The sequence below is a fragment of the Morchella sextelata genome (assembly GCF_020137385.1).
Source record: "Morchella sextelata strain SCLS chromosome Unknown scls_9, whole genome shotgun sequence".
NCBI lineage: Eukaryota > Fungi > Ascomycota > Pezizomycetes > Pezizales > Morchellaceae > Morchella > Morchella sextelata.
Window position 1 is genome coordinate 920,306 of NW_025408624.1, and position 25,411 is coordinate 945,716.

General features: G+C 49.8%; 7 protein-coding genes across 7 annotated transcripts; 3 read left to right on the forward strand and 4 right to left on the reverse strand.

The window, feature by feature from the left end:
- Positions 1-1,214: 1,214 nt before the first annotated feature.
- H6S33_012924 (uncharacterized protein) lies at positions 1,215-3,888 on the forward strand (the record flags this gene model as incomplete). The annotated part of the gene is made up of 8 exons (XM_044844277.1): positions 1,215-1,248; positions 1,435-1,504; positions 1,606-1,677; positions 1,766-1,881; positions 1,940-2,220; positions 2,276-2,504; positions 2,567-3,269; positions 3,348-3,888. The coding sequence occupies 8 exons, from the start codon at positions 1,215-1,217 to the stop codon at positions 3,886-3,888; spliced, it is 2,046 nt and encodes a 681-aa protein (XP_044694633.1).
- A 1,149-nt stretch (positions 3,889-5,037) lies between these two features.
- Positions 5,038-6,629, forward strand: H6S33_012925 (uncharacterized protein; the record flags this gene model as incomplete). Its single annotated transcript, XM_044844278.1, has 5 exons — positions 5,038-5,210; positions 5,274-5,467; positions 5,534-5,732; positions 5,783-6,219; positions 6,301-6,629. 5 exons carry the CDS (start codon positions 5,038-5,040, stop codon positions 6,627-6,629), a joined length of 1,332 nt encoding a protein of 443 aa, XP_044694634.1.
- Positions 6,630-9,307: 2,678 nt separating this feature from the next.
- Positions 9,308-10,198, reverse strand: H6S33_012926 (uncharacterized protein; the record flags this gene model as incomplete). The annotated part of the gene is made up of 1 exon (XM_044844279.1): positions 9,308-10,198. The coding sequence occupies one exon, from the start codon at positions 10,196-10,198 to the stop codon at positions 9,308-9,310; it is 891 nt and encodes a 296-aa protein (XP_044694635.1).
- A 1,387-nt stretch (positions 10,199-11,585) lies between these two features.
- Positions 11,586-13,106, reverse strand: H6S33_012927 (uncharacterized protein; the record flags this gene model as incomplete). Its single annotated transcript, XM_044844280.1, has 4 exons — positions 11,586-12,012; positions 12,081-12,311; positions 12,395-12,990; positions 13,083-13,106. 4 exons carry the CDS (start codon positions 13,104-13,106, stop codon positions 11,586-11,588), a joined length of 1,278 nt encoding a protein of 425 aa, XP_044694636.1.
- A 638-nt stretch (positions 13,107-13,744) lies between these two features.
- On the forward strand, positions 13,745-14,362 carry H6S33_012928 (uncharacterized protein; the record flags this gene model as incomplete). The annotated part of the gene is made up of 4 exons (XM_044844281.1): positions 13,745-13,805; positions 13,883-13,953; positions 14,039-14,163; positions 14,236-14,362. 4 exons carry the CDS (start codon positions 13,745-13,747, stop codon positions 14,360-14,362), a joined length of 384 nt encoding a protein of 127 aa, XP_044694637.1.
- Positions 14,363-14,615: 253 nt separating this feature from the next.
- H6S33_012929 (uncharacterized protein) lies at positions 14,616-15,691 on the reverse strand (the record flags this gene model as incomplete). Its single annotated transcript, XM_044844283.1, has 3 exons — positions 14,616-14,929; positions 15,011-15,315; positions 15,366-15,691. The coding sequence occupies 3 exons, from the start codon at positions 15,689-15,691 to the stop codon at positions 14,616-14,618; spliced, it is 945 nt and encodes a 314-aa protein (XP_044694638.1).
- Positions 15,692-23,168: 7,477 nt separating this feature from the next.
- H6S33_012930 (uncharacterized protein) lies at positions 23,169-23,552 on the reverse strand (the record flags this gene model as incomplete). Its single annotated transcript, XM_044844284.1, has 1 exon — positions 23,169-23,552. The coding sequence occupies one exon, from the start codon at positions 23,550-23,552 to the stop codon at positions 23,169-23,171; it is 384 nt and encodes a 127-aa protein (XP_044694639.1).
- Positions 23,553-25,411: the final 1,859 nt, after the last annotated feature.

A 25,411-nucleotide genomic window follows, 5' to 3' on the forward strand; every position in this document is an offset into this window, starting at 1 on the left:
AAATTGCCAGCTACATACATCTGATTTTGGACACGTATGAGCTAGGTATTGTAGCTACCTGGAATTTCTATCGTATTATTTCTAGTCGAAAAAACAATCAAGGAAATGGCCTTCTCCTTTAGGCTGATGTTTGAAACAAAACCACGTAAACATGTCAAACGATTATCGTAATCAGATCGGATTTTTAAAAGCTGCATGCTCCGTGCGAGAGAATGCATGGGTTGTCTTGTGTTGCGAGGTCAAGATCGTTAATTTGAGACTGCATTGATCGACGGAAGAACCCTGATAAATCCCCGAATTCAAGCGTGGAACCCCGCTGAGAGCCCGTTGACAGGTGAATCCAAACTCTTCTGAGGATTCGAGCTCCCCCCAACGACTGCAATCGATCCCCTGCTAAGATGAAGTCAGGTCCTTGTAGATTCAATACGTGCTGACTTGATGTTGGAAATTAAAGGTAAGATTGTATGTAACTTTTGTAAGAGAGAGAGGCTTTGTCTTTTTTACTTTTTCACTTCGCCCCACTTGTCCATAAGCTGTGCCAGCGGTTGCAGAAATTCTACTTGGGTGTGGTCCTTTGTGGTTCAAGCTGTCCCGCCTTCCCCAACAAGGAAGTTTTACCGGCTGATTCTGGTGGTGCTGCTTGCGACCCCTTCGTTCGTTGCAGCGACGCACGCAAGCATGCTTTTTCTCAGTCTGGGGGGGGCTGTCCTCTGTTTTAGCTTGTCGTCGTGTTCCTTTCTTAACCTTCTTTCTCCTTCTCTTCTTTTCCTCCCTCCCGAGTCTCAGTTTCCTCAACCTTCCCACCATCGCCTCGCGATCCTCCCTCGGCTTCTTCGTTTCGGTTCTTCTTGTCCCGCCCCTGTTCTCGGTGGTTTAACTACTCCTCGAGACTTCCGGTGTTCAAGCTTTGCACGTTTTGCCAGTTTTTTTGCCTTTTCGGTTTCTTGCAAGGTTGCTCACTCTTTTCAATACCCAAGTCTGGTTAATTTTCTCATAATTCGCCCGTTGTTCTAGACGAGTTCCCGGGTACCCACCCTTGAAACAGATCGAACTTCCGAGTAAGAAAAAAAAGCAAAAAATCTACATAACTTAACAACCACAAAATCTATACAATTTTTAAGAATCGAAACGAAGGAAAAGCGAATAGAATATACAAGAAGTTCTATCCGCTAGATTCCGAAATTTAACTCTCCCATTCACTTGCGAGGGTCATTATGGCAGCCACCACAGTACAGACCCAGTTTGCTTGTAAGTCAACTCATCCGAGGCCCGCACTTTAAATATCAAAGATGAAAAGCGAATCCACCGGAATCTATAACTTCTGAAGATAAGACCTGCAGCGATTTAGCATCTTGGTCGGATTCCGGGTATTCGTGGCGATGATGGGATGGAATCATGATTGATGGAATTTTCGAGCTGACTTTACCCCTCTAGTCCGGTCACAGAAGACTATCGGCTTGACTGAAGCATATCCCCAATATTCGCCGCAGCCTGGATTTAATAAGTAATATTCCCCCCCTAATCTTGGCGTGGAGAACTGCTCTACCCAAAATTTGTTACCATTATCGTCAACTCTCTGAACTGACTCTTCGCGTGCCACTACAGACCAGAGACCAACAACCGATGCTGTGTGTATAGTCCAGATGGCAAATATTTTGCCTGGGCATGCAATGAAGAGTACGAATTTCCTGTTCCAAACCGAGCCCTCCTACGCGAATCTTGCGGATACCTCGTTTTAGGCTTCATGCTGACTCACACCCAACAGTGTTAAAATATCCAACCCGGATACCGGTGAGGTGATCAGCACTCTCCCAGCTCAGAATGTACATGAAATTGGGTTCTCTCCTCACGGAAGTTATATTATTACATGGGAAAGGCCTAGTATGTTGCTTCAGCTGATTTAAAGTCTCCATTTGTCCAGCTACTAACACCCCCGAAGCCAAACAGGAAGATGGTAACGCAACAAAGAACCTTAAAGTTTGGAAAACAGCAACTGCAGAGCATGTTATAGCTTTCGTCCAGAAGTCTCAGTCAGGATGGAACCTTCAGTACACTCATGATGAGAAGTACTGCGCAAGGGTCGTCACGAATGAGGTCCAATTTTTCGAGGCCAATAATATGGCCACTGTTTGGGGCCATCTTCGCGTCGAGGGGGTCCTGGACTTTGCGCTGAGCCCTGGGAAGAATTATTCTGTTGCCGTGTTTATTCCGGAACGAAAGGTGATTGGTTTCTAATTCCTCGAGGCGAACTAGAAGCGCTGACTTTGTTATAAAGGGAAACCCAGCTCAGGTTAGAGTTTATGAGGTTCCTCAATGGAATGCTATTTTGTGCCAAAAGAGCTTTTTCAAGGCGGACAGGATTCAACTGAAGTGGAATGCGACGGGAACCAGCGTTCTTATTTTTGCGCAGACTGACGCAGATAAGACTGGAAAAAGTTACTATGGGGAGACTAACCTTTACCTGATTACCGTCGCTGGTAACTACGACTGCCGCGTTTCTCTTGGTATGCATCAACTCCTACAACCCCGTGATAGGGTTTGCTACTAATACAACATTGCATTGTAGATAAAGAAGGGCCTATCCATGATGTCGCTTGGTCGGCTGATTCCAGGGAATTCGGTGTGGTTTATGGATTCATGCCTGCTAAGACGACTATTTTCGATCTTCGCGCCAAGGCCGTCCATCAGCTTGCCCCGGGACCAAGGAACACTATCCTCTTTTCCCCTCATGCCAGGTTTGTTCTTGTTGCCGGTTTCGGGAATTTGAACGGATCGATGGACATCTACGACAGGCAAGCTGGAATGAGGAAGATCTGCACGATCGAAGCCTCTAACGCTAGTGTTTGCGAATGGAGTCCTGATGGAAGGCACATCCTAACTGCCACTACTAGCCCGAGGTTGAGGGTTGATAATGGTGTCAAAATTTGGCATTATACTGGAGAACTGATGTACTCCAGTGAAATCGATGAGCTGTACAACGTCTTTTGGCGTCCCCAGGCCGCTTCTGCTCACCCGCTGCCTAACCCACTCCCAGCTGCGCCGGCTCCGCACGCATCAGCAGCCGCGCACGTTGCTACTACCGCTCCAAAAAAGCCAACTGGTGCTTATCGCCCACCGCATGCCCGTAATACGGCAACCCCACTCCACTTCAAACGTGAAGATGAGGGCGGTGCGGCGCATATCTATGCCAACGGGGGTGGCTCCGGACCTGCTAACGGTTTTGGAAGAGGGAAGAGACGGGAAGTCCCGGGCGCTGCACCAGCTGAGAAGTTTGTTCCTGGAGCAGCTCCGGGTGGTGGCGTATCATTGGCCGGAACTGGCACTGGTGCTGATGAGGATAACCTTAGCAAGACCGCGCTCAAGAACAAGAAGAAGCGGGAGGCTGCTAAAAAGGCGAAGCTCGAGCAACAACAACAGCAAGGCGCCCCTGGAGTGCCCGGGGCCCCTTCTGGCCCCGCGAACGGTAACAACCACGAGCGCCAAGGGCGTGATGGGCGCGAGCACCAGAACCGCAGGGACAACCGCAGCCCCCACCCCCGGAGCAAGAGTCGCAACAACAGGGACCGGGACCAAGACGGGCTCAAGAGGACTAAGAGCAAGAGCGATCGCAACACGCACTCGCAGCACCCGTCGAGATCCGGAGCCGAGACATTGGCTCCGCCGCAAGTAGTGGAGATTCCACCTAAGAGTGAGTCTCCTAAACCAGAAGCGCCGGATACTCCCTCAAGTAATGAGAAAAAACTCAGAGGCCTGAATAAGAAGTTGAGAGCTATCGAGGACCTGAAAGCGAGACTGGCCAGCGGAGAGAAGCTCGAGGATACGCAACTTAAGAAGATCAAGACAGAGGACCAGGTTAAGCAGGAACTGGCAGCATTGGGCGAGTACTGATGGAGTATGTTTGAGTGTAAACAGGATTTTTTTTTAGAGGAAGCGGGGGAGAATATTCAGGTGTAACCAGATAGAAATGGAAACTTTGGGAGGTGAAGTGGTTTGCGGGGCACTGTTATTTTGTCGAGCGATATTGCAATATCTACACTGCTCCTCCCCAGACTCATGTTCCCGAAATCAGCTGTCTTTTGCAATCTTATGGTCTTTTCATTATTATTATTATTATGTTTTAGGCCATTCATGTATTGTAGTTAGAGCGCGCGGGCTGTATTTTTGGGAACTATAATTAATATTTACCTGCCATCACAAATGCTCACTCGGCACTTGGCTGCTGCACCTGTGGACGGTTGGGATTGGTTAAGCATGTGTTAGTTTCAAGACCCATTTAAGCTGTGGTACCCACTTGATCCATCCATCATCCATCATCACTCTCACTTCTCATATCATCTTCCTGCATCCGAACATTTATATTTAGAGCAATAGAGCCTCCAGTAAAGCGAAGCATTCTCAGTTGGACTGCATCTGGCGAGCACGAGTCAGTAGAGCACTCTGCCCTGTTCTCCACAGTCACCGCCCACTGCACATGTCGGGTTCCACAAGCACATTGCTTCGGGCCCTGGCACCGAAAGCCGGGGGAAGGGCAGGGCAGCGTGCGGAATCCGAGCAGCCGCTGCCTCTCTCCAAAAGTTGCCGTTGTGATCGACACACCCAGGCACATCACATCCCTCCATGCAGGGGTATCTATCTACTCTGCATACACATACACAGGTCTAGATTAACCTCCCCCCTCCTCACACCCACCCCGCATTATCCTTCCCCACACAGACCAAACATTAGCCTGCCGCCGCGCCGCGCCTTGGCCCGGGGATTTTTCCGCTGGTCGTCCGTCCATTCCAGGAACCCACGAACCCAGGGGATAATTACAACCAAATACCAGGTTATAAACAACGAAAAACACAACACGAGATGTTGGCGGACATTATTAGTCCGTACGCCGAGTTCTATGTGCCGGTTTGCCCGCCGGCACCTGCTGGGTGGGATATATTGAGCTAGTTAGTTGAGCTCCGTATATAAGAAGCAGCCCACATCCCATTGAAAAGCGAAGATCAAGCTTGCTCCAGCAGTTTTTGCAAAGACGACGACACAAGTATGCAGGCTAATTTCCATACACTCCTCTGGCTGCTGACCGCAGCGGCCTCGGTGGTCTTTGGGCTGTCAATCACAAGCGCGACAACAACGACTCTGGGGGTTGACGTCGAAGGCAGTGCGCGCCTCAACGGCGGGAGCTTTCAGACGAGTGCGATCACGTCGTATAACGGATGGTCCGTGCATTGTCAATGATCGCTGGGACTGGAAAAAAGCTGATGTTTGAAACGAACACACAGGCAGTACGCAGCGTTCTATAACACATCAGGCACATATGCGCAGAACCTGGTGACGCTTGGCCGACGCAAGATTAATCCCGTTGCGGCGTGGGAGTTCATGGTCTTCAAGGACTATGTGCAGACCACTATTGATGGGCATAATACGATCTCGCTGGGCATCTCTACCGGCGATGGTACTATCCATCTCAGCTATGGTATACTCCTCTCTCTCTCCCCGTCAAGTCAATTCTTCAGGTACTGACTCCCCCTGGCATGGACAGACCATCACGACGTCCCTCTCCACTACCGCGTCTCGCAGCAAGGCGTCGCAACAAACCCGGCCTCCTACACATGGTCCACCGCGCTCTTCGGTAGCACCCTCAACGCCCTCCCCGGCGCAACTGGCATCTGGACACCCGTCACATACCCGCGCTTCGAGCGAGTCGACAACGACCTCTTCTTCGAGCTCCGAATTGGCGCGTAAGTTTGCCTCCTCCCCCTCTCAACCCACAAACGCTAACCACCCATAGCTCCGGCTCCGGCGACTCCTACATCTACCTCTACAGCTCCACCACACACAGCTGGTCCCAAGTCGGCCGCTACCTCCAAGGCAGCGACAACAACGCCTACATCAACGGCATTGACTACCTCTCGGGCCGTCTCCAAGCCTCCTGGACCTGGCGTGAGACACCCGACGTCGTGACCAACCACGACCTTGGCTACGCCTACTCCGACGACAAGGGGCTCACATGGAAGAACAACGCCGGGACCACAATCGCGAGCATGAGCGCCGGCACGGCCATTGGACCCACGACGAGTGGAAGCATTGTGTACACGATCCCGCAAGGGAGTGGGATTTTGAATCAGGAGGGGCAGATTGCGGACGCCGCCGGGAGGTTCCATGTGTTGAATAGGGAGACGACGAGCGGCACGTATTTGTGGTATCATTATTGGCGGAGCGCTACTGGTAGGCCATCCCCCCCCCCCCTCTCCCCCCTCTCCCCCTCACCCCCTCACCCTGTTGGTCACCCCACTAACACACCCCTAGGCATCTGGACCCGCAACGCCATCTCCATCAGCGGCCTCGGCGCTCCCACCGCCACCGGCCTCCGCGGCAAGCTGGCAATCGCAAACAGCGGCGAGCTCATCGCGCTTATCCCGTCTAACACAAACACTGAGGTGTACATCTACTCGTCGACGGCCTCGGGGTCGTTCAAGGACTGGAAGCTCCTGTGGACAGGAACAGGGTTTGATACAGAGCCGTTGTTTGATAAGGCGAGGTTGAAAGACCAGAACATACTTTCGGTGTTCTTCAGGACCTACGGGTCGTATCCGGCGAGGAGGTTGCAGGTTATCGATTTTGCGCTGGGGGCGTAGGGGGTTGTGGGTGATGTTGGAGGTGGTGGCAGGATTTACAATCTTGTAGTAAACCAGTCGGATGTATCATTGGCAGGAAGTGGCGCTAGGCTGCTTCTGTAAAACTTGTTTATTGAAAAAATAAAAAAGATACATATAGGGAACTAAAAGAGGCATATAACCCACCAAAGTATTTTACATCTGTATTTTTATCTAGCCAGCCTCGATGTTAGCAGCGCAGTCAATTGATCTCGAGTCATGATCTTCATGCTACAAAGCTAAATCAATAACCGCACCGACACTCGCTTTCAAATTTCTACCATGTTGAAATACTGCCGTAAACTTGGGCTCATAATAGGCTCAAATTTTTCTTATTACAGGGTCAATGATCGTAATGCAAGATATTTTGCCAAAAGAGTGTGACCTGGCCTAGAGCTTTTTTTTTTTTTTTTTTTGTGGCTTACACAGGGCACTGGTAAAAAGATTGTTGTTGCCCATAGAATGCCAAGACGGTGCAATTTTCTCTTTTTTTTGACAACGTGCCAAATGGAGTAGGGACTCGTGTGGAATGCGCACATGCACATGGCAATTAGGCCACGAGCAAGTTAGAGATTGCGTTCTCTTCTGCTGCTGCTTCCTCTGCTACTGCTCGGAGTTTGGCATTGTAGCGGTGAACGTACTTTATGAGTTATCTTTACATTGCAATTGCGCAAGTTCGGCTTCATTTTTATGCGTGTCCAGCCTCTCTACATGTACATACCTAGATGTAACGTACGTGGCAGGCGGCCCGCTGAATTCGAGGCCAAAGAAAATAAGAAAAAACAGGCAAAACCAAATGTAATTAATTAATATTAAGATTAGAAAAGAAAAGAAAAGAAAAGAAAAGAAAAAAATCTTGGATTAGAAAAATTAAATACAAAAAATAAAGAAAAAAAACAAAGAAAAAAAAACTTTCTTTCATTGCTTCCTCGCAAGCAGCCAAGAAGCAATGGAAAAAAGAATTTTTTTCACATCAGCCAGCAGCAGTGTAACGCTGGCGATATTATGGACCCCCAGAATGAGTCCAGGGGTCCGAATTTCCAAAAAAAAGAACTGACTTGGTGGTAGGCAAGTCCCACCAAGTCTCGGTCGTCAGTCGGCGGACTAGTGAGGGGGCAGAACATAAGAAATTGTCAACTCGTTCTCCCGAACGGTTTACTTCGTACACTAAATAAAGCCTTAAGGAAACAAAAAGGTAGCGGGAGAGCTGGTCTTTTATGGAGTGGGGAGGATGTGCCAAGGTCCACCTAACCCTCAAAGTTGCTTAACACCAACGTGTGTAGCTGTGCTCTTGCAACTTTTTCGCAGACATAGCTAAGTGTCTACCCCACCTAACACTGGGGCGTATGATCCCAATCCTTAGCCACCCACAGAATCCACACACACAGGCCACAGTCTCTGTCACCTAGCCCTGAACAATATGGTTAGCCATATACAGCAAGCTGTGTAAGCACATGCAATTGCCCACAGAAACCTACGCATCCAGCTATTCTCTTGCGGCAATTGCACAAGCCATAGTATTTATGCCACCTAACCCCTCCATACCGACCCCACACTTATATGCCAGACCCTTACTCTCAGATTTCTGTGGCATTTTCGGCAGCAATTCAAACTCATCTTGCCTACAATGCCCCTACCTACAGACCTGCCAACCACGTAGCCTCGGTAAAAAAGCAGAAAGAACCATAGACAACCCGTGACTTTAGCTACTACAGACCCTCTGTGTAGAGTTCCAACTTTTGCTGTTTTTGGCGGGGTCATGATAGGTTTTTCGGGCTCGTTCGAGAGTCGGGATACCACCACCAACAATTCTGCAGGTACCAACACGCTGCAGGTCGGTTCGGGTATAGGATAGACTTATGCTCATCGCCTATGAGAGTTCTAGCGAGCTGTTCACTGATGGGTTGGTCTAGGAACGGGGCAAGTTGGGGGTTTGCAATTCGACCGAGTCGACCGCAAGTTAAGGTGGGGGAATAGATCTACCCAAAGATACTTTTAGCCAAGGTTCGAGCCATTCCCTAGGGCTCAATCTTAGATACTCGTGATGGAAGGTCCTTCTGACTCGATTCTCGGGGGTTTGTGCCTAGTTGTGCTGGATTGGTGTGCTGGTTTTGTGTGGTCATGGATCATCACTCGGGATTTAGGGGATGTGGTCGTTGTCACGTGCGCGATCTATCTGCAGTGGCATGCACACAACACTAGACCACGAAGTGCGCAACAGTCTGGGAACGAGATCAACTTAGATGTAATTACAGACTACGTGTAAATAATAGTAAAAAAACAATTTCAAAGATGTTACAGCGAAACACTCTAATACGAAAAAAAAAAAAGTCATCCGAAAGTACAACTGTAAATTCATTTACTCTGATACAGGATTCACACATGTATCTACTTTGAACAAGAAGTGGCACCCTCATATTTTTACAACCCCAGATGAACTGTTCTGACCAAACCCGAGAAGATGGCGAAAATAAACAGCCGAGATCGAAGTTGAGAAATCAAGTAATTCTACACATGTTCATCGCCAGCAGTTAGTCATTGAAGAGCCACGTATAAATAAGAAGAAGAAGACACAGTTAAACTTACTACTCTCCACCATCCAGCAGGTGTACGTATATCACACCTCATCATCTTGACCACACACCGAAGACTTGCTGATTTCAGAGCCAATCGCTATCCAAATCATACTTCTCGATAACCTTCTCCAAAGGATTCTTAGAAAGAAAATCATAGAACTCGACAAAACTATACTCATAGAAGTGTCCATCTCCAGTACCGGTCGAAACCAGTCTGGTATAATGAGACGAACACTTCGCCGCCTGCACCAAATGTCCCTCAGCCCCGTAGGCCCTCAGCAGAATGTCGAAGAAGCAGTTCTGGGATCCACCCAGTTCATAGACCGCCTGGGCCCTCTTCGCCCAGCGTGGAACAGCAACGAACTTGCCATCAAGCATGCACTGAGCCGCGAGCCTGTAGTCGAGGAACTTCACAGCACCCATCGGCTTCTTGTTCTCCTCATGCTTACTCCAGTCGGCGATACTCTCGAGGCCAAACCTCAATGCAGCAACCCACATCTCATAGAACAAGGCCACCGGGATTTCCTTCTTTTCCCAGAGGCTGGACATCTTAAGGTCGAGCTGGTGTTCCCATGGGAGCGAATGCTGGAAGTTATTTGAAGCTTGCTGATAGTGGGCTTGGTTCTCGGTGACGAGCGCACAGTGATCAGGGTCGAACACGAGGCGCTTTGACATGGCGGCCTTGACATTCGGGTAGTCGACGACGAGCAAGCCGCGCCCGTTGCGCATCGTGTAGTGTTGGTAACGGAGCACAATGACAAGGTTGTCGAATGCATCTGGGCCGACAATGTTCTTTGTAACGGCGGCGAGGATGGTGGACCTCATGGAGTTGTAGGACATTCTCCATGTTTTTGAAATCGAGGAGAGTTTTAAGAGCTCGGCATAACTGGTGCAGAGGCAGAGGATTGAGAGGATCATCTCACAGGGGAGGTCGTCGGGGGTAGCATAGGCGGTGGTTGTGAGGAGGGAGGACATTTTGTCTGTTGCTTGTGGTGAATTTAAATCCATGTGGTTGTTATGAAAATTAATGGCTACAGCTTAGTTTGTTGAGAATGGTGTGTTAGGTATGCTCAGAAGGCAGCTATTTATAATTAAACCGAATCTACAAGATAGCCAGAACTACTTTTACACTCTGAGGAAGCTTGCACAATTGTCCGCACTCAATTGCGTGAACATGTTTCTCACAATGTCAGAGAGAGCCACTATACATTTTGCACTGCGCTCTCCCTCCCTCATTACCTCGAGCCAAGGACAACATTGGACCCATCACAACCTGCAGAACGTTGCAACACTCCCCACACAGCTCACCAGTCGCAGCTCATTACACAGCTCCCTCAATTACAAGCTCCACCTCCGCCAGCCCCCTCAACAACGCCCAAGATCAGCTACAGAATTAAAGCCCCACGACCACGCTCTCCACAAGAGCTACAGCCACAATTACCCCCAACCCCAACCAACAGAGTACCAACTCCCCCAAAGATAATCCAAGTCCCCCGTTGCATCTCTTTTCTTCTACCTCCCTCAGGTTTGATCCCCCCCCCGACGGCAGCTAGATATGTTTTGGCCCGAGTGATACCTCATGATCCACCACGCGTGAATCGAAATTCCGGCCGGGTTCTCCAGAGCCCTCGCCCATCCGTCGTGAGACGGCCAGTATCTTCTCAGTATCTACTAGCTACAGCTAAGAATCCAGCAGGAGTGACAGTGTGTCTCGTAACATGTATGCCCCGCCATTCTTCGGCGTCGAGATCTCACAGGGACATGCATGGCGACTCGATGACGACGACTTGACATTTTTTTTAGCCGGCCACAGAAACTAAGCAGTTAATTGCAATAAACACGCACCCCTCTGCCTTTTCTTTTCTTTTTTTTTTTTTTTTTTTTTTTTTTTGATTTTCGCCATTGTCCCAGTAGAAAAAAAGGAACTGTATTTGGTTAACCATTGATTTCACCCCACATGCATAACGACATAACAGGAACAAGACAAATATAATATCTACGAGTCCCCCCCCCACAGACAGCCCTCGCAAAAAAAAAAAGAAATAACAGAATTTCAAGTAGGATCTAGAAATATATATCTCGATCACAGACCCCCCCACCACCATCCCCAACCAAACCAAACGTATACCCACCATATCCACCATACCCGCCCTACCCTACAAAATAAAAACCCCAATTCACCATGAATCCATGGCCACGGCGCCCCCAGCGGCCTCAGCGGCGCTCGGCCTATAAAAGGAAGATAAAAGATAGCAGAAACAAAACACAAGCACAACGAAAAACGCACAAAAGAAAAAAAAAAAAAAAAAAACCATATCTTTTCCGCCCCTCCCCTCATTAAATGCTACAAACCCCCCTACCCCTACGCCTCACTCCCAAACTCCTGCGTCCACTCATCACTCTTCTTGACATCCTCCTTACTCACCGTGGGCCTGCTGTTATTGATCGCCTTGACAAAGTCCTTCAGGACAAGCGCGGGCTCCTGCAGCTCATTCGGGTCGACGTCCATCCACGTCATTTCCTGCGCGCCGGCGTCGCCGGGGCTGCACGGCGTGAGCTTGTCGCCGACGCGCTTGTAGTGCGTGGCCGTCTGGATCTTGCGCACGGGCTGCATGAGCGCGTCCTGCACGGCGATATTGATGTCGGAGCCGGTGTAGCCCTCGGACATCTGTGCGAGCGTCTTGAAGTCCTTGGGCGTGAGGTCGCAGGGCGTGGAGCCGACGGAGAGCTCGAACATGCGCATGCGGCCGGGCATGTCGGGGACGGCAATGTGGATGCGGCGTTGGAATCTGCGGGGGGGGTTAGTTAGTTGGTCTGTTGCCCGGGGGAGGGCCCCGGGGGGGGGGGGGGGGGCTACCGTCGCCGGATGGCAGAGTCGAGTTGCCATGGGATGTTTGTGGCGCCGAGGACGAGGACGCCGGATGTGTCGTTTCCTACACCGTCCATCTGGACCAGCATTTCGGTTTTTATTCTCCTGCTGGCCTCGCTCTCGCCTTCTCCTCGGGTTCCGCACAGGGCGTCGACCTCGTCAATGAAGATGATTGACGGCTTGTTCTCCCGCGCCATTGTGAAGAGCTGTTTCACGAGCCTACACCGCTACATCAGCACCCACCCGCCCGCCCGCCCGCCCGCCCGCCACCCAATGGGTCCCCAACCCGGGGGACAACTGACCTTTCACTTTCTCCCATCCACTTACTGACCAAGTCACTACTCGAGACCGAGAAGAACGTCGAATTCGCCTCCGTCGCCACCGCCTTCGCCAAGTAACTCTTTCCCGTCCCGGGCGGGCCATACAGCAATATCCCCTTCCACGGCTTCCTCTTCCCCGTAAACAGATGCGGGAACTTGATCGGCAGGATGACGGCCTCCTTCAGCGCCTCCTTCGCGCCCTCCAGCCCCGCCACGTCCTCCCACTTCACGTTCGGCTTCTCCGTCAGGATCGCGCCGGCCAGCGCGCCGCGCAGCTTCTTGCTCTCGGGGTCCATGGTGTCCTCGTCCGGGTCGTTCTTGTTGCTGGTGGTGCCGTTGGCGCCGAGCTTGCTGGGCTTCTTCTTGTTTGCGTTCTCGTTGAGGTGCGTCTTGAGCTTCTCGGCGCGCTCCATGTACTCGGCGGCTTTGCCGCGGATCGACTCCTTCATCCTGGGGTTCTTCTCCCACTTGAGGGCCAGCATGAAGCACTCGAGGGCCTGGTAGTACTGCTGGTAGGCCACCTCGTAGTTGCCGGCCGTGTCCTCCTCGATGGCCTTCTTGACGATCGCGATGGCTTTCTGCGGGGGGGTAGGCGCGTTGGTTAGCTCTTGTGTGCGTCGTCAGCTGGGGGCGGGGGGGGAGGGGGGAGAGGGAAGAGGGGAATGCTTACGCCAACAAAGTCGGTGTTCGACATGATTGCGAGCTGTCTATGTGGATCTGACTAGGCTTTGGAGCGACTGTGGTGGTGATGGGGAGCTGGAGCTTTATCGTTGGAATGGTGGAGATGCGAGATGCGGGGGTGGGGCTGGCCTCGTAATGCGTGCGGCGATCTGTCGGGCGAGCAGCTTAGCCTCCGGTCAGATGCAGACAGACCCTGCTGCCACGTTAGCCCGGGTCCATGTTCCAATGCAGTGCACTGGCAGCGTAAGCAGAGCAGTCAGCCCGTCAATGAGGGGAGCGAAGGAGTGAATGGGAGTGTGTACTGCAGAGAAGCGTGTCTTCTGTGTCTGTGTGTGTTCTGTGTCTTCTGTGTGTGGATGTCTGTAGCCTCAGTATGTATGCGGTGTCTCTCTCCAGCTGCTCTGTGGGGGGAGGGAGTGTAGTAGTGTGCAGAGGGCAGATGCGTAGACTCGGAGATCAAGATGATCAGGGCAACGCAAGCTGTCGAGGTGGGCGAGGGCTGGGCGTTACGTTACGTTACGTTACGGCGGTCGTTGTCACCCTCGTCTATCGTGGCTTGGCGGCCGTGTTTCTGCCGCTTCAGCTCAACCCCACGACTATCCACTCACTCACCACTCATCCGCCCACCACCCCCCATAATAACAACCAGCAATGGCAAACCCCCAGCAAGCCCTACAGAAAATGACCGAGGAGTTCACCACCCTCCAGAAAGGCAAGCAAGCTCTGCGCGAAACCACAAACCCAACTAGGAGGGGAATCCATCGGCTGATTGACTGGTGGATGGCGCAGAATTGAGCTCTGTCGTGGAGGCCCGGCAGACGCTGGAGAGCCAGCTGCAGGAGAACCAGTCGGTGCAGAAGGTACCATGATTCCCGCGCCGGCCCGGGTGAGATGCGATGATGATGATGGGCTGGGAATTAAGCTGATGCGGATATGTACGGCCAGGAATTCTCGGGCCTCGACGACGGCGCAAACATCTTCAAGCTCATCGGGCCCGTGCTCGTGAAGCAGGACAAGTCGGAGGCGATCATGGCGGTGGGCGGACGGTTGGAGTTTATCGAGGCGGAAATGTGCGCACCCCCCCTCGATCCCGTGCGGGTTGGTAGCTGTGGACTGACATGAGTGTTTGTTTGGCTGGGCAGAACGAGGACCGAGGAGAAGATAAAGAGCATCCAGGAGAAGCAGGAGAAGATGAAGATCGAGATCATGCAGCTGCAGAACATCGTAGTGCAGCAGCAGCAGCAGCAGCAAGCCCAGGTAGCCGCGTGATAGATAGAATTGGACTGGGAGTGTTTGGCGGGGGAGGTTTTGTCCGCTTGGATCAATGATATCTTCACTAGTTTCCACTACGCAAAAGTAGATTTTTACACCAACCAGATGTAATAAATAGTATACAAAAAACCAGAAAAGAAAGAAAAGAAAGAAAAAAGAAAAACAATACTTTTTAGCAACCCCAATCCCGTTCGTCACCCAATCCATTAAAAGCCATGCTACCTACATACCTACCTACCTACCTACCTACCTACTCCTTACTCCTCCTCCTATGCTTTTTCTCCTTCCTCTCCTCCTTATCGTCGTGCGTCCTCCTCTTCTTCTTCTTGTGCTCCCCGTCCCCGCGAGCAACCTCTCTCGCGGGCCGCACCTCAAGCGACACGTCCCTCATCTCGACGTTTCCATCGCTCTCCATCTCGCCCTCAAAGCCAATCGGCTTAAACCTCATCCTCAACCCCTCCGGCTGCTGCTTTACCGGCTTACTCTTAATCATCTCCTCCGTGACCTCCCTCCCCGTCGGCAGCGCCTCCACCATCTGAAAGCTCTTCGAAATCTTCTTCCCCGCTGTTCACACCCACACACCCACATTAGCCTCTCTCCCTCTCCCCTCTCCCCCCAAAACCCCAGGCACAAAACAAAACTCACCTAACTTATACCCCCCCCTTCCATCAGCCACAAACAGTCCCACCTCTCCCCCCCCCTCCTCCTCTTCCTTCGTCCTCAGACAGTAGCTCCTCCCCGAACCCGTCATCAGCACCGGCAGCCCCTCCGCAATGTCCGCGGGGCTGATCCGGTCAACCTTGCTCAGCGGCGCCGCCAACGGCGCCGTGATGAACCACAGCTCCTTGCCGTTCAGGTTCGCCGCGGAAAACGGGTTCGAACCACCGCCGGGCGGGACGAGCTTGAACTCGGGCGGGGGCGCGTATTTGTAGCTGCCCTTGGGAAGCTTTCTACAAGGTGTTAGTATATATGCCTGCTGCGCTGTTTGGGGGGGGAATACGCGGAGGAGGCGAGCTCTTCTTCGTCTTCTTCTTCTTCTTCTTCGGAGCCGGACTCGGATTCGGACGCGGTCTCGTCGCTGCCGGACTCGTCGCTGCCGGAAGTCTCGGAGTCCTCTTCGGTCTCGGCCGCAGCAGTTGTCGTAGTAGCCGTGCTCCGCTGGGTCTCTTCCTCTTCGCTTTCACTCTCGCTCTCGCTGTCGACCACCCTCTCCTGCGACCTGCTGGACTGCTTTACTCTCGGCGCTGCCTTCCTGGCCGGCTCCTTCTTTATCTTCGCAGCCGCAGCAGCTGAGGTCTTTTTCTTGCCGGCTTCTGTTTTCGCCATTTTTTAGTAGTGTTGTACCGGAATTGGATTGGATTGGATTGGATCGAATTGGGGGTTGGATTGGCCTGCTCGGAGGTGTGGAAAAAAGTGAGAATGTTTGGGTATGGGAGGTTGTGCCGCCAAGAGAAAAATAGCACGGCAGGTGCCGTGGTTGGAGCTAGTGCGGATTTGGAGCGGCGAGTGAGAGCGTGTGCAGCAGCGGGGTTGGTTAGGAAATACATCATGCACATACATGCACATACATGTAGGTTAAAGGGAGTTCTTGGTGGCTGGGCTCTGTCTGTGATTCTTGCAGTTCTAATGGGCTAGGTCGAACTACATGTATGTAGGTACATGCACATACTTACTAGCAGTGGCCGACCTCGCGAGCGTGAGTTCCTTTTGCTCCAATTAATTCTGCCTTTCGTGGGGCCTTCCATCTCGATTGCCCTCCCCCGCCAGTGAAGGGACCTCTTGAACCCGTTCCCAGTTGATGGTTCCCCCATACACCGTTGGTACCCCGTTGACCTCCTAAGGTATCTCTCAGTACCACCCCCGTTAATACAATCTTATGATATACCTCCGGGCGCCGTATATACGTATCCCCCGTTAATAAATAGCTTTTGATTGCCCCGTTGATGATATCTCAATGCCACCGGCCAGTATATTTCAAAGGTTTATTCGGTCTGCGCAGTGAAAGGAAAGAAGACCTCCACGAACCCGACACACAGCTCAAACTTGGCGGTGGCATTATATTAGGTATGCCGCTCATGTGGGGAGTGGCATTAATTACAATGTAGGCATCATACTTTTCGGCACAAGTACTCTAGGTGGGCTGGTTGCTATGCAGGGTCAGGGTTCCCGCTCTCGACCAATCAGAGGGCTCCGGCGCACGCAAGAATTAAGCAGAACATCGGGCATATAGCTACAGGTATTGTAAGCCATCTCCAGCCAACTTAAAGCTGTGAGTGAGCTTTCTGCTCGCTCCAAGTTACAAGTACTGTTCAGGACGCTGTTTTATAAGAGACTGAAGAGAATCGCATGGTATGACTGAACCGATTATCAACGAGAACAGAAAGAACAGGCTCCTTTTATAGTGAACAGAGACGTGCGGATTAAACACGTATTGATATCAAGACAACCAAACGTCTGGTTGGCACAGTACATACAAATAACAGATAGCAAAAATTGCAAAGCATCTACCACTCACTGTCCCAGGCCGCCAACAAGCCTACCGAGTGCTACACCATGAGACACCTCTCTCAACCTCCACCATCTAAATAAACCATTCCATCACCTCCAACGCTAACAACCAAAACATCGCCTCATACTCAATTCCACTAACAACGCCAACTTATTACCCAATATCAACATCAAAAAAAAAGAATCGAGAAGGCATCACCAACCAACCCAACCCAACAGATAACTGCTCTGACTCGGAGTTGAACCGAGGATCTCAGCATTACTAGTGCTGCGCCTTACCAACTTGGCCACCAGAGCGTGCTTTAGCAGTTTCACGATGTAAATAAGAACCGCTAGACAGGGTTATCCCGTGTCGTGTCGTCTAGGGCGACCGATGAAGCGAAACATCTCGAAGTTCACAACTTTTGATACATCAGGTTCCTAGCGAATGAGACATCAAAACGAGAACCACCACACAGCCGAAATCGACTCTACCCTCTCGACCCAAGAACCCAAAACGACAATAACATACCACACCGAAAACCCCACACAGCACCTCCATCAAAAACCCCCCAACGAGCAAAAAGACTGGAGACGCGGGGAATCGAACCCCGGACCGCCTCTACCTTAGCTAGTAGACTGTCTCACGATAATGAGACGCTCCAATGCTAAAGAGGCATTATACCACTAAACCACATCCCCTTGTCAACTCTTTGAGCAGGAAGAAAATTTGTTTCTACCGCTTCTTGGCGGACGGGCTAGTATCGTGAGTCTAGGTTGTTTCTTGATTAGGTCAAAGATTAGCCGAACCGGAAAAATGTTCCGGATGGAAATGGGGGGATGGGTCTCTACGGTAGAGAAGGAATATGGTAGGAGGGCCTCCTGTTGTGTTGTAGGAATAGGCGCGGTGGGCGGGGTGTGGAGTTGTGGGTGTCTGGAATTGCGATGTTTGGTTTGTTGAAACTTGTGTTTCACACTTTACACTCCAACCATTAGGATCCGACATTTTGATAGCGGATTCCAGGTGAAGGATCTAAATCCACACGACTATAACATTCTCGACCAGATCGGGATCCTTCCGCAAAAAATACTGTTGTCTAATACCGCATGAAACTCAGCCCCAGCGTTCTGCGAGTTCGAAAGCAAAACTCAATATTGTGGCGCAATAGAGAGATTCTCTATTGCTAGTATTCAATTTTTTTTTTTTTTTTTCGCTCCTTCATGTGTATCTTTACTACAGTCTATTATGTAGTATTGTAAAGAAATTAAGTTAGCACCACAAACTATCACTCGGGTACCGAGGATTTATGCCACAATTCGAAAGCCCACGTGCTTCAAAAACCCAATCTCCGAGACAGCAGATATCATCCAACTCCAGCGTTTGATACAGCCCAAGTAGTGTTGATAGTAGATTTTATTTCGCAGCTGGTTTGGGCTAAAACCTAAAGTCTGAAGATACATGTATATATCATAGTCAGTCTATTGAGCGCCGCTCGAAATGTAGCCAGAGTGCCCAGATATTTTAAAAAAAAAACCCCGGGCACAAAACCAAAAACTACCCGAGTAAGCCGAACTCCAACCTGACTCTATATACCTGTTTGTAGAAACAGTTTTATAATCGGCGCTCTGGGGCGCTTGGCGCGAATAATCCAATCTAATCCATATGGCAAACCAATTCCTGACTTCCCCCGCCATTGTGGTAGATTCTGCTGGGATTTCTAGGTACGTTTGTGATCTAAACGCTCCGAGATGTGTCAGATCTTGCGGTGTGACAAAATCGAGTGATATCTGGTGATTATCGCCCCACTTCAGCGTGGGCTGGACTCTCCCTAAACTAATGGGGCTGGGCGAAACTTTCCCCAACACAGTAAACTTGGCGCCTTCATCTCTCTCCTTAGGGGCCCACGTACTGCGGTGCTTGTGGTGGGGGGGGGGGTCGGTACGCTCTGGCTCTAGCTTCCGTTTGGACGGTGCCAGCCGCTGCTCAAGTCATGAGTAGCACCCTCCGTTCCCATCACGCTATATACCGCCGGTTCTATAGCGACACCCCGTTTGTGGTCAATCCGCAAGTGGCTAACAAGCGTCCAATGCGAGACTGATAGGCGTATGGTCTGTGACGAAGGGCACGACACCAGCCACAGTCAAGGCAAAGATAAAGATCTGGCCAGCTGCTAACGAGAATATAAAGTCTGTCCGCTGCAATTTGGTACGTATGTAGGTAGGACACCAATCTTTCTTGTCCACACATGTACCAAAAGGGACAGACTTTATATTCTCGCTAGTAGTCCGCTGTAAATGGCTTCTCATCCAGTCTCTCTGCGTGTCGGTATACGTAGGCCTAGGCGCTGTCCACCACACTTGTGCAGGTCCTCCGACGTATATGCATACATGTACGTTAATCACACCAATTCTGTTACCCAGCCCAAAGTGCCAAGATATCCACACTGAACTCACCACAACATTCCGCTCGACGTCATCGACCACCAACGTTATTCCCAATCTTCTTTCTTCTACATCTCCATTTCCCATGTTCTCATCCATTTTCTACTTTTCCCATCGGGACCTCCGATTCCTGATCAGATATACACAACTCGTCTTTGAGATGGGACAAGTGGTAAGACTAATAACTTTCGCTCGCAAGCTTTCTGACTGGAATACAAGGCCCATCACCAATGGTGACTTGCACTACTTAACTTTTGTCCACCCTCCAATTTGGGAAGGCTCAGGTGGTTGTACTGTAGTTCACTCAATAAGGCAGTCTACCTCGAGGTTCCTGTTTCTCGTTAGGGGCCCACTGCATCTTGGCCGCAGAGAGTGCATGGTCGGATTATCGGTGATTGGAAACGATGCCCTCCGTTGATTGTACTTGATTATCACCACAAGGGATTCTATACATTAACCTGGGGCCTATAATACAAATAAGGCCAAAACACAGTGGAAAAACAGCTGTAAGCCTGCGAAAATAGCAGAAGCATCTAACTAGAGCAGCTATCCCCATGGAAAGTCGGCCCCCGCGGCTCGCCCCGCTGCCGAGAATTCCTCGATCACCGCTATAAAAGGAGTTTTACTTAAAACTCTAAGAATATATACTGATTGATATAGCAGAGGATAAGACTGCGTTGTTTAATCCATGGCTTAAATCTTAAAAATCCCACTACAAACCTCATGGTCAAATTTACGCCAATATGTCGACCCTCCAGTCGCCCTAAATTACACTAGAATACATAAAGAAAATCTATATCCAGGATTTACAGATATCAGAGTCCAAAAGTCTAAAATTCGAGCCGGCTATGCCCATGGGCCACATTAGATCACATTATCCCAACCCTTTGAGGCGGGTCAACTGGAAGCCTGCCAATGGAACCTCCAATAAAATAAAATACCCCCAGTAATAAACGCCATCATAATGCTAAAGCTATTCAAGACATAGTTTAATATTCAACAAAGGGTTATCCAATTCACAAGCGGTTAAGCTGTTGTTTTTACCTTTCCGGAATCAAAGGACAAATCGATCTCCAAGCTTGTTTTAAGGCTTCCTGTTAAACAATGGCTACATAGTAGGCCCTAGCTCCACATGTACTACGGGCTCTTAGTTACAAACATTCCTTCACTCTGGCGCCTCTAGTCGTACTGGGGACATTATTACCGTCAAATTCAGATTATGATGAAAGAGTTACCACAGTGACAGGCAGTTATATGTGTCAGAAGTGCTCCAGATTTAATGGCCAATTTCTCAATTATTAGTACACGGAAAATTGCCATTATTCTGGTCGAACGACCAAATCAACCCATGGTTCAAGATTACTGGACATCCTACTTATCTATCAGGGCTCATTCATTCATGGATTCATCTTACCATGCAGAGCTTCTTGCTTCTACTTTATGTGTGGGTATGCTGATAGAGCAAGGCCTTTCCTCCACAAAAAATACATTCCATAAAATTAATCAGTAACTTCATTACTTCTTTAACAAAGATTCCTGGTGGTTCTGAGCCACTTTTCTCGAAAAAAAAAATCCGGTTTTGGATGGATTCGGAACGCCGAGTTTAGTATTCAGACCCAACATCTGTCTGGTTCGAGAGAATGGAAAGTTTAACGAAACGGAACAGTATTGCTCAGAAGGTCCGTTTTTATAGCTAGGTCGATTCGAGTGTTTTCAGATTGGAACTGGACCCTATTCACTATGAAATATCCGAATAGAGCGGGAATTCGAGCCTGTAAACCGGCTCGAGTGATTTTACATGATTAACTGCCAACGACTACATACAACAAAACATATATACCGAACTATAAGAGACGCTAAACTTCTATCGGAATCAAAATTAATTCGTCTCCGTGTAAGAAAGGTTTCACAAAACGCCTTCCTCTTGGTCATTAAAGCGGAATAAGAGGCGAATCACCATTTTTCCTCCGAGATAATTATATATTTTAAGCCTTTCCTTAATCCATCACTCGAGATTGAATGACTATCCTGCGTGGTAGAACTACTACCACCTTACTTACTACGAGAAATTGATGCCATGACGTCGATTTACAAAATGCTTTTTTTATCATGCACAAATTGACATTGAAAACTGCACACTGTTGATATCTAGACTCAGCATCGAAGTCTAGGGCTCAGGAAAAGCTGAAGTTATCATTGATCACTAACTAAAGATTGTCAGTTCAGAGAAAGCCCCAGCTCCCGTTTACAAGCAATTGGCCTACTGAGAAAGCCACGAACACTGTGGAGGACACGTGGAGTAGGACATGTGTCCCAAAAATATCTTCCACGGAAGTTTATATTACGCATCCAATCGGGATCTATCCTCCCTCTTGTTCGCTCCCTTTCATCCTCATTTAGAGAACTACTAGAAATGACGACACTTAAACGTCGGCATTCAACCAATCAGCCAACAACGCCCTATCTCAATCCATCTCAATATACAATTGCTAACAAGCACTGCTCGAGCAACTGTCTTAACCAAAACCCTTATTTTCTATCTTTCAACACTTTTCTTAAGCGAAACCCCGGTCTCGATCCTGGCCCCCCTGCTTATTCCTGTCCGCCACCGGTCTGGATTCCTCTGAGGTGTTTTGTGTTGAGGCGATCAAAAAGGAGTGAATTTTCTTTTCACAGTGGTCGACCGGATAGGAACACCGACGATCGACTATTTGGCATCATGAGGTCAAAAAGAGAGTGCGGAGAAGCGGCTGGCGAGCTAGCTAGCTGGTTGGGTTGAGAAACAACAAACAGCACACAGCAAGGCGGTGGGAATGAAAGCCACGATCGTTGCGTATGTTGTTTTTAAAATATGGCTGACCGGCGGGCGCCTCCTTGGATTTTAATTTCCCTTTATTTGGGACCCCTATCAAGAGTATCCACGGGCCGGTAGCTAGTGGCAAACGTTCATTTTCGATTTAGAGAATCCATGTCAAAAGATGGAGAAGAGAGGCAGAGGGATGGAAATAGAGAAAGGGGTAAATTGCCGCCGCCGCCACCACCCTGTTACTTCTAAGCTTGTAGAGTAAGCCTTGTCTGCACTGCACTGCGGGAAACCCGCAATATCAAAAACCAACTGGATCACACGATCTCACTCGATAGTCTCCTGCCTCGACTAATTTTTTTCCCCAATCGCTTCGGATTTGTCAAAAACCCCTGTATAGGGCAAAGATGGAAGGAGCGAGAAGAAGGAGTGGTGCCGAGACTTTTTTTTTTCCTCATCGACCGATCTGAATAGGGCCCGGCCAAATTGATATTCGGGATAGCCGCATCGTTGCTTGTTTCGGTTTTTTTTCCCCGTGGCAACAACGCTGTCTTTCATAATTAATCCCGGTCGCATAAACACCGAGGCTACCGAGGACACGAAAATGGATCGATGGTAGAGTTTTTAAATGCGAAGATAAGGTGAATGGGGGTTGTTTGGATCGATCAGCTATGTTTGTATTTTCTGCTACTTGTTTACGCAACCACGATGAGATATACATACCGGCTCAAGGGTCAAACTTTCAAATATGACTAATGCACTGTACTGGCGATGATACATAAACGGTTGTCCTCAGGGTGTTGCTATTGTAGTTTTTAGGTAGGCGTGGGCTGTTTGTTGGGCCAGATAGGACGTGCGTACTAGGTTGTTGTTGAACTACTCAGGTACATATGGAAATACCTATCACTATACAGTTGTCGTCCGATTTTATTCATCAACGATCACTCGATCACGTACATTTCGCATCTTATTACCCTCTCCGTGAGGTGAGGTGAGGCTTGCTGACCCGATGGTAGGCAGCGGTGATGGGTTACGGGCTTATGGGGGTTAGGCGCCAGACCACATCAAAAACTACGTGTAAAAAGTGCGCGCTGTCAGCTGCTTCAGCGAGGTAGGTACTTGTGTGTGGAGTACTCGCATGTATTCTACCCAGGCCTTGTACCCATCATCCACATCAGCCATCAGCAGCCAAAAACAAGCATGGTCTGCACGGACATTTAAATGCTGACCATCTGATTGGAGATCATGTGCAGGAACCAGTCCTCGATGCTTGGCAACATGGCCAGCCAGACGCGAGACGCAGGCAGGGCCGTTGCTATCGAAACGTGACCGACCACCGACGGCCAGCACAACAGATATGGGTGTGTCTGTCTGCAGTAGGCAGGCGGGGAAGAGTGCTGGAACGATGAACCGGCTCCATCCACTCTTCCTCTTCCATCCATCAACAACAACCATGGATTTAAAAAAAAGCCGAAGAGCAGCCGAAGAAGGAGAAGTCGACTGTCCGACTTTTCCTCAACTACTTACTACCCATTGGGGAATCAGTAGTAAGATGTAGAGTACGTATCCTCAACGCAGCAGTTAGGATAGCTACATATCGTGAGCTGTGTGATGTACCCCGCGCTGCACGTAGATTTTGCTCCACGGAGCAGAAAAGGCGGGGTATCAAATCAAAGATCAATACTCGTATTTTCCTGACGTTTTTGAACTGGGTCACTGTTGCATACACCAAAAATCATGAGCTTGGCGTATTTTTGTGTGGTATGCAATATTAGTCGCGTCCACAAACGTCAGGAAGTTACGGGTATACTATGAATCTCTACTCTATGGGTCTTGGGACTCACCCAAGGGAATAATCCGGAATAACCCTCTCCCTCTAAGGCCCGCAGTAGAACGTTACACACGTCGTTGCGCACGGCCACATCACCGCGGGCAGGCAGCTTATTTTCTTAGCCAAATCATCATCATCATCATCATCACCGCACCACACCGAGAGACGGGCCGACTCATCTCGCTCGTGAAAACAAGTTTTTTTTTTTCTTTCTTGTCCTTTTATCCTTCACCCCCTAGGCTAATGCCGATTCATCTGGATATCAGGGCATAATCTTTAAAAAGTTAATTGCCGAAAAACTTCAAAGGAGTATGAGGAGTGCAGACAGACTCGTAGTAGGATCATCCGACCTTTGCGCGATTCAACACCAGCATAGCCCACTAAATAAAGTGAGTTATTATCATACTTCCCCCTCCCCCTCCACATCCCAACACGGTAAAAGAACAACAAACCCAAAACCCAACAACCCATCATCCCATCAAAGCCGACCAAAAGTAAAAAAAAAAAAAAAAAAAAGGGGAAAGGAAAGTCCCCGCACCCCCAGCTAACTAACTAGATCCCCCTCCTTCTCCTGCTGCAGCAGCAGTAGGCAACAGCCCCTCATCAGTTAGTTGGAGTACCTCCGGTACGGTAGACTCTCCATAGTGGTACTAACCCCCCACAAAAAAGTACTGTATGTCCCAGATTCCTACATACTTCTTACGTACTCGTATCCAATATCAAAAGTTATACCCCCCGTCCACACACTCGGTCCCGCACCCCCGAAACTCTATCGGCGTTAATGCCCTCCCAGAGTGGATGCAAATATGTATGTCCCAGTCTGTTACCATGGCCATGGACTTTCAAGGGCACCAGTTCTAGTTCAGCGCGCAAGGCTTCTTCTCCTTCTTTTTGTGTGGGGTCGCGGGGGGTTTCTGGGGGAGGGAGAGGTGTGGTGGCCCGTGTGTCGAGTGGGGTGGTTCCTGGTCATGGATAAGCACTCGTCTATCGCAATTCGCGATAAGGGGGGCACAGGCTACAGCTAGCACAACCCCGGATTCTGGGGTGGTGGTGCGCGCACCAGTTTTCAATTCACCCCCCCCCCCTCTCTATAACCCTGCCACCCTGGGCTACTCTACACGCATTGATCTCTACTCGGGGCAGGCAAGAAGAACCTGAAAATGACTTTTTATGGTAACGACCTCTGATTCGCGGCTGGCGAAAAGCTACACCAAATTGAGCCCCTGCTTGCATCTTGCATTTTCAGGTTCTTATTGCCTGCCCCGAGTACCTACCTACCTAGTTCTATTCTGTCTTAGAGAGCTCTGTGCTGGCTTCTGTCTCTCTCTCTTCAGCTTCAAACCCCCCCTTCCTCCTCCTCCTCCTCCCCTCCTCCTCCTCCCCTCCTCCCTTTTTGCTAGCTTCTCCAATCGTGCTCCTTCACATTGCAATGAGGTGGCGGCGGCACAAAGAGGAGGGGAACGTCACAATACATATTGGCTAT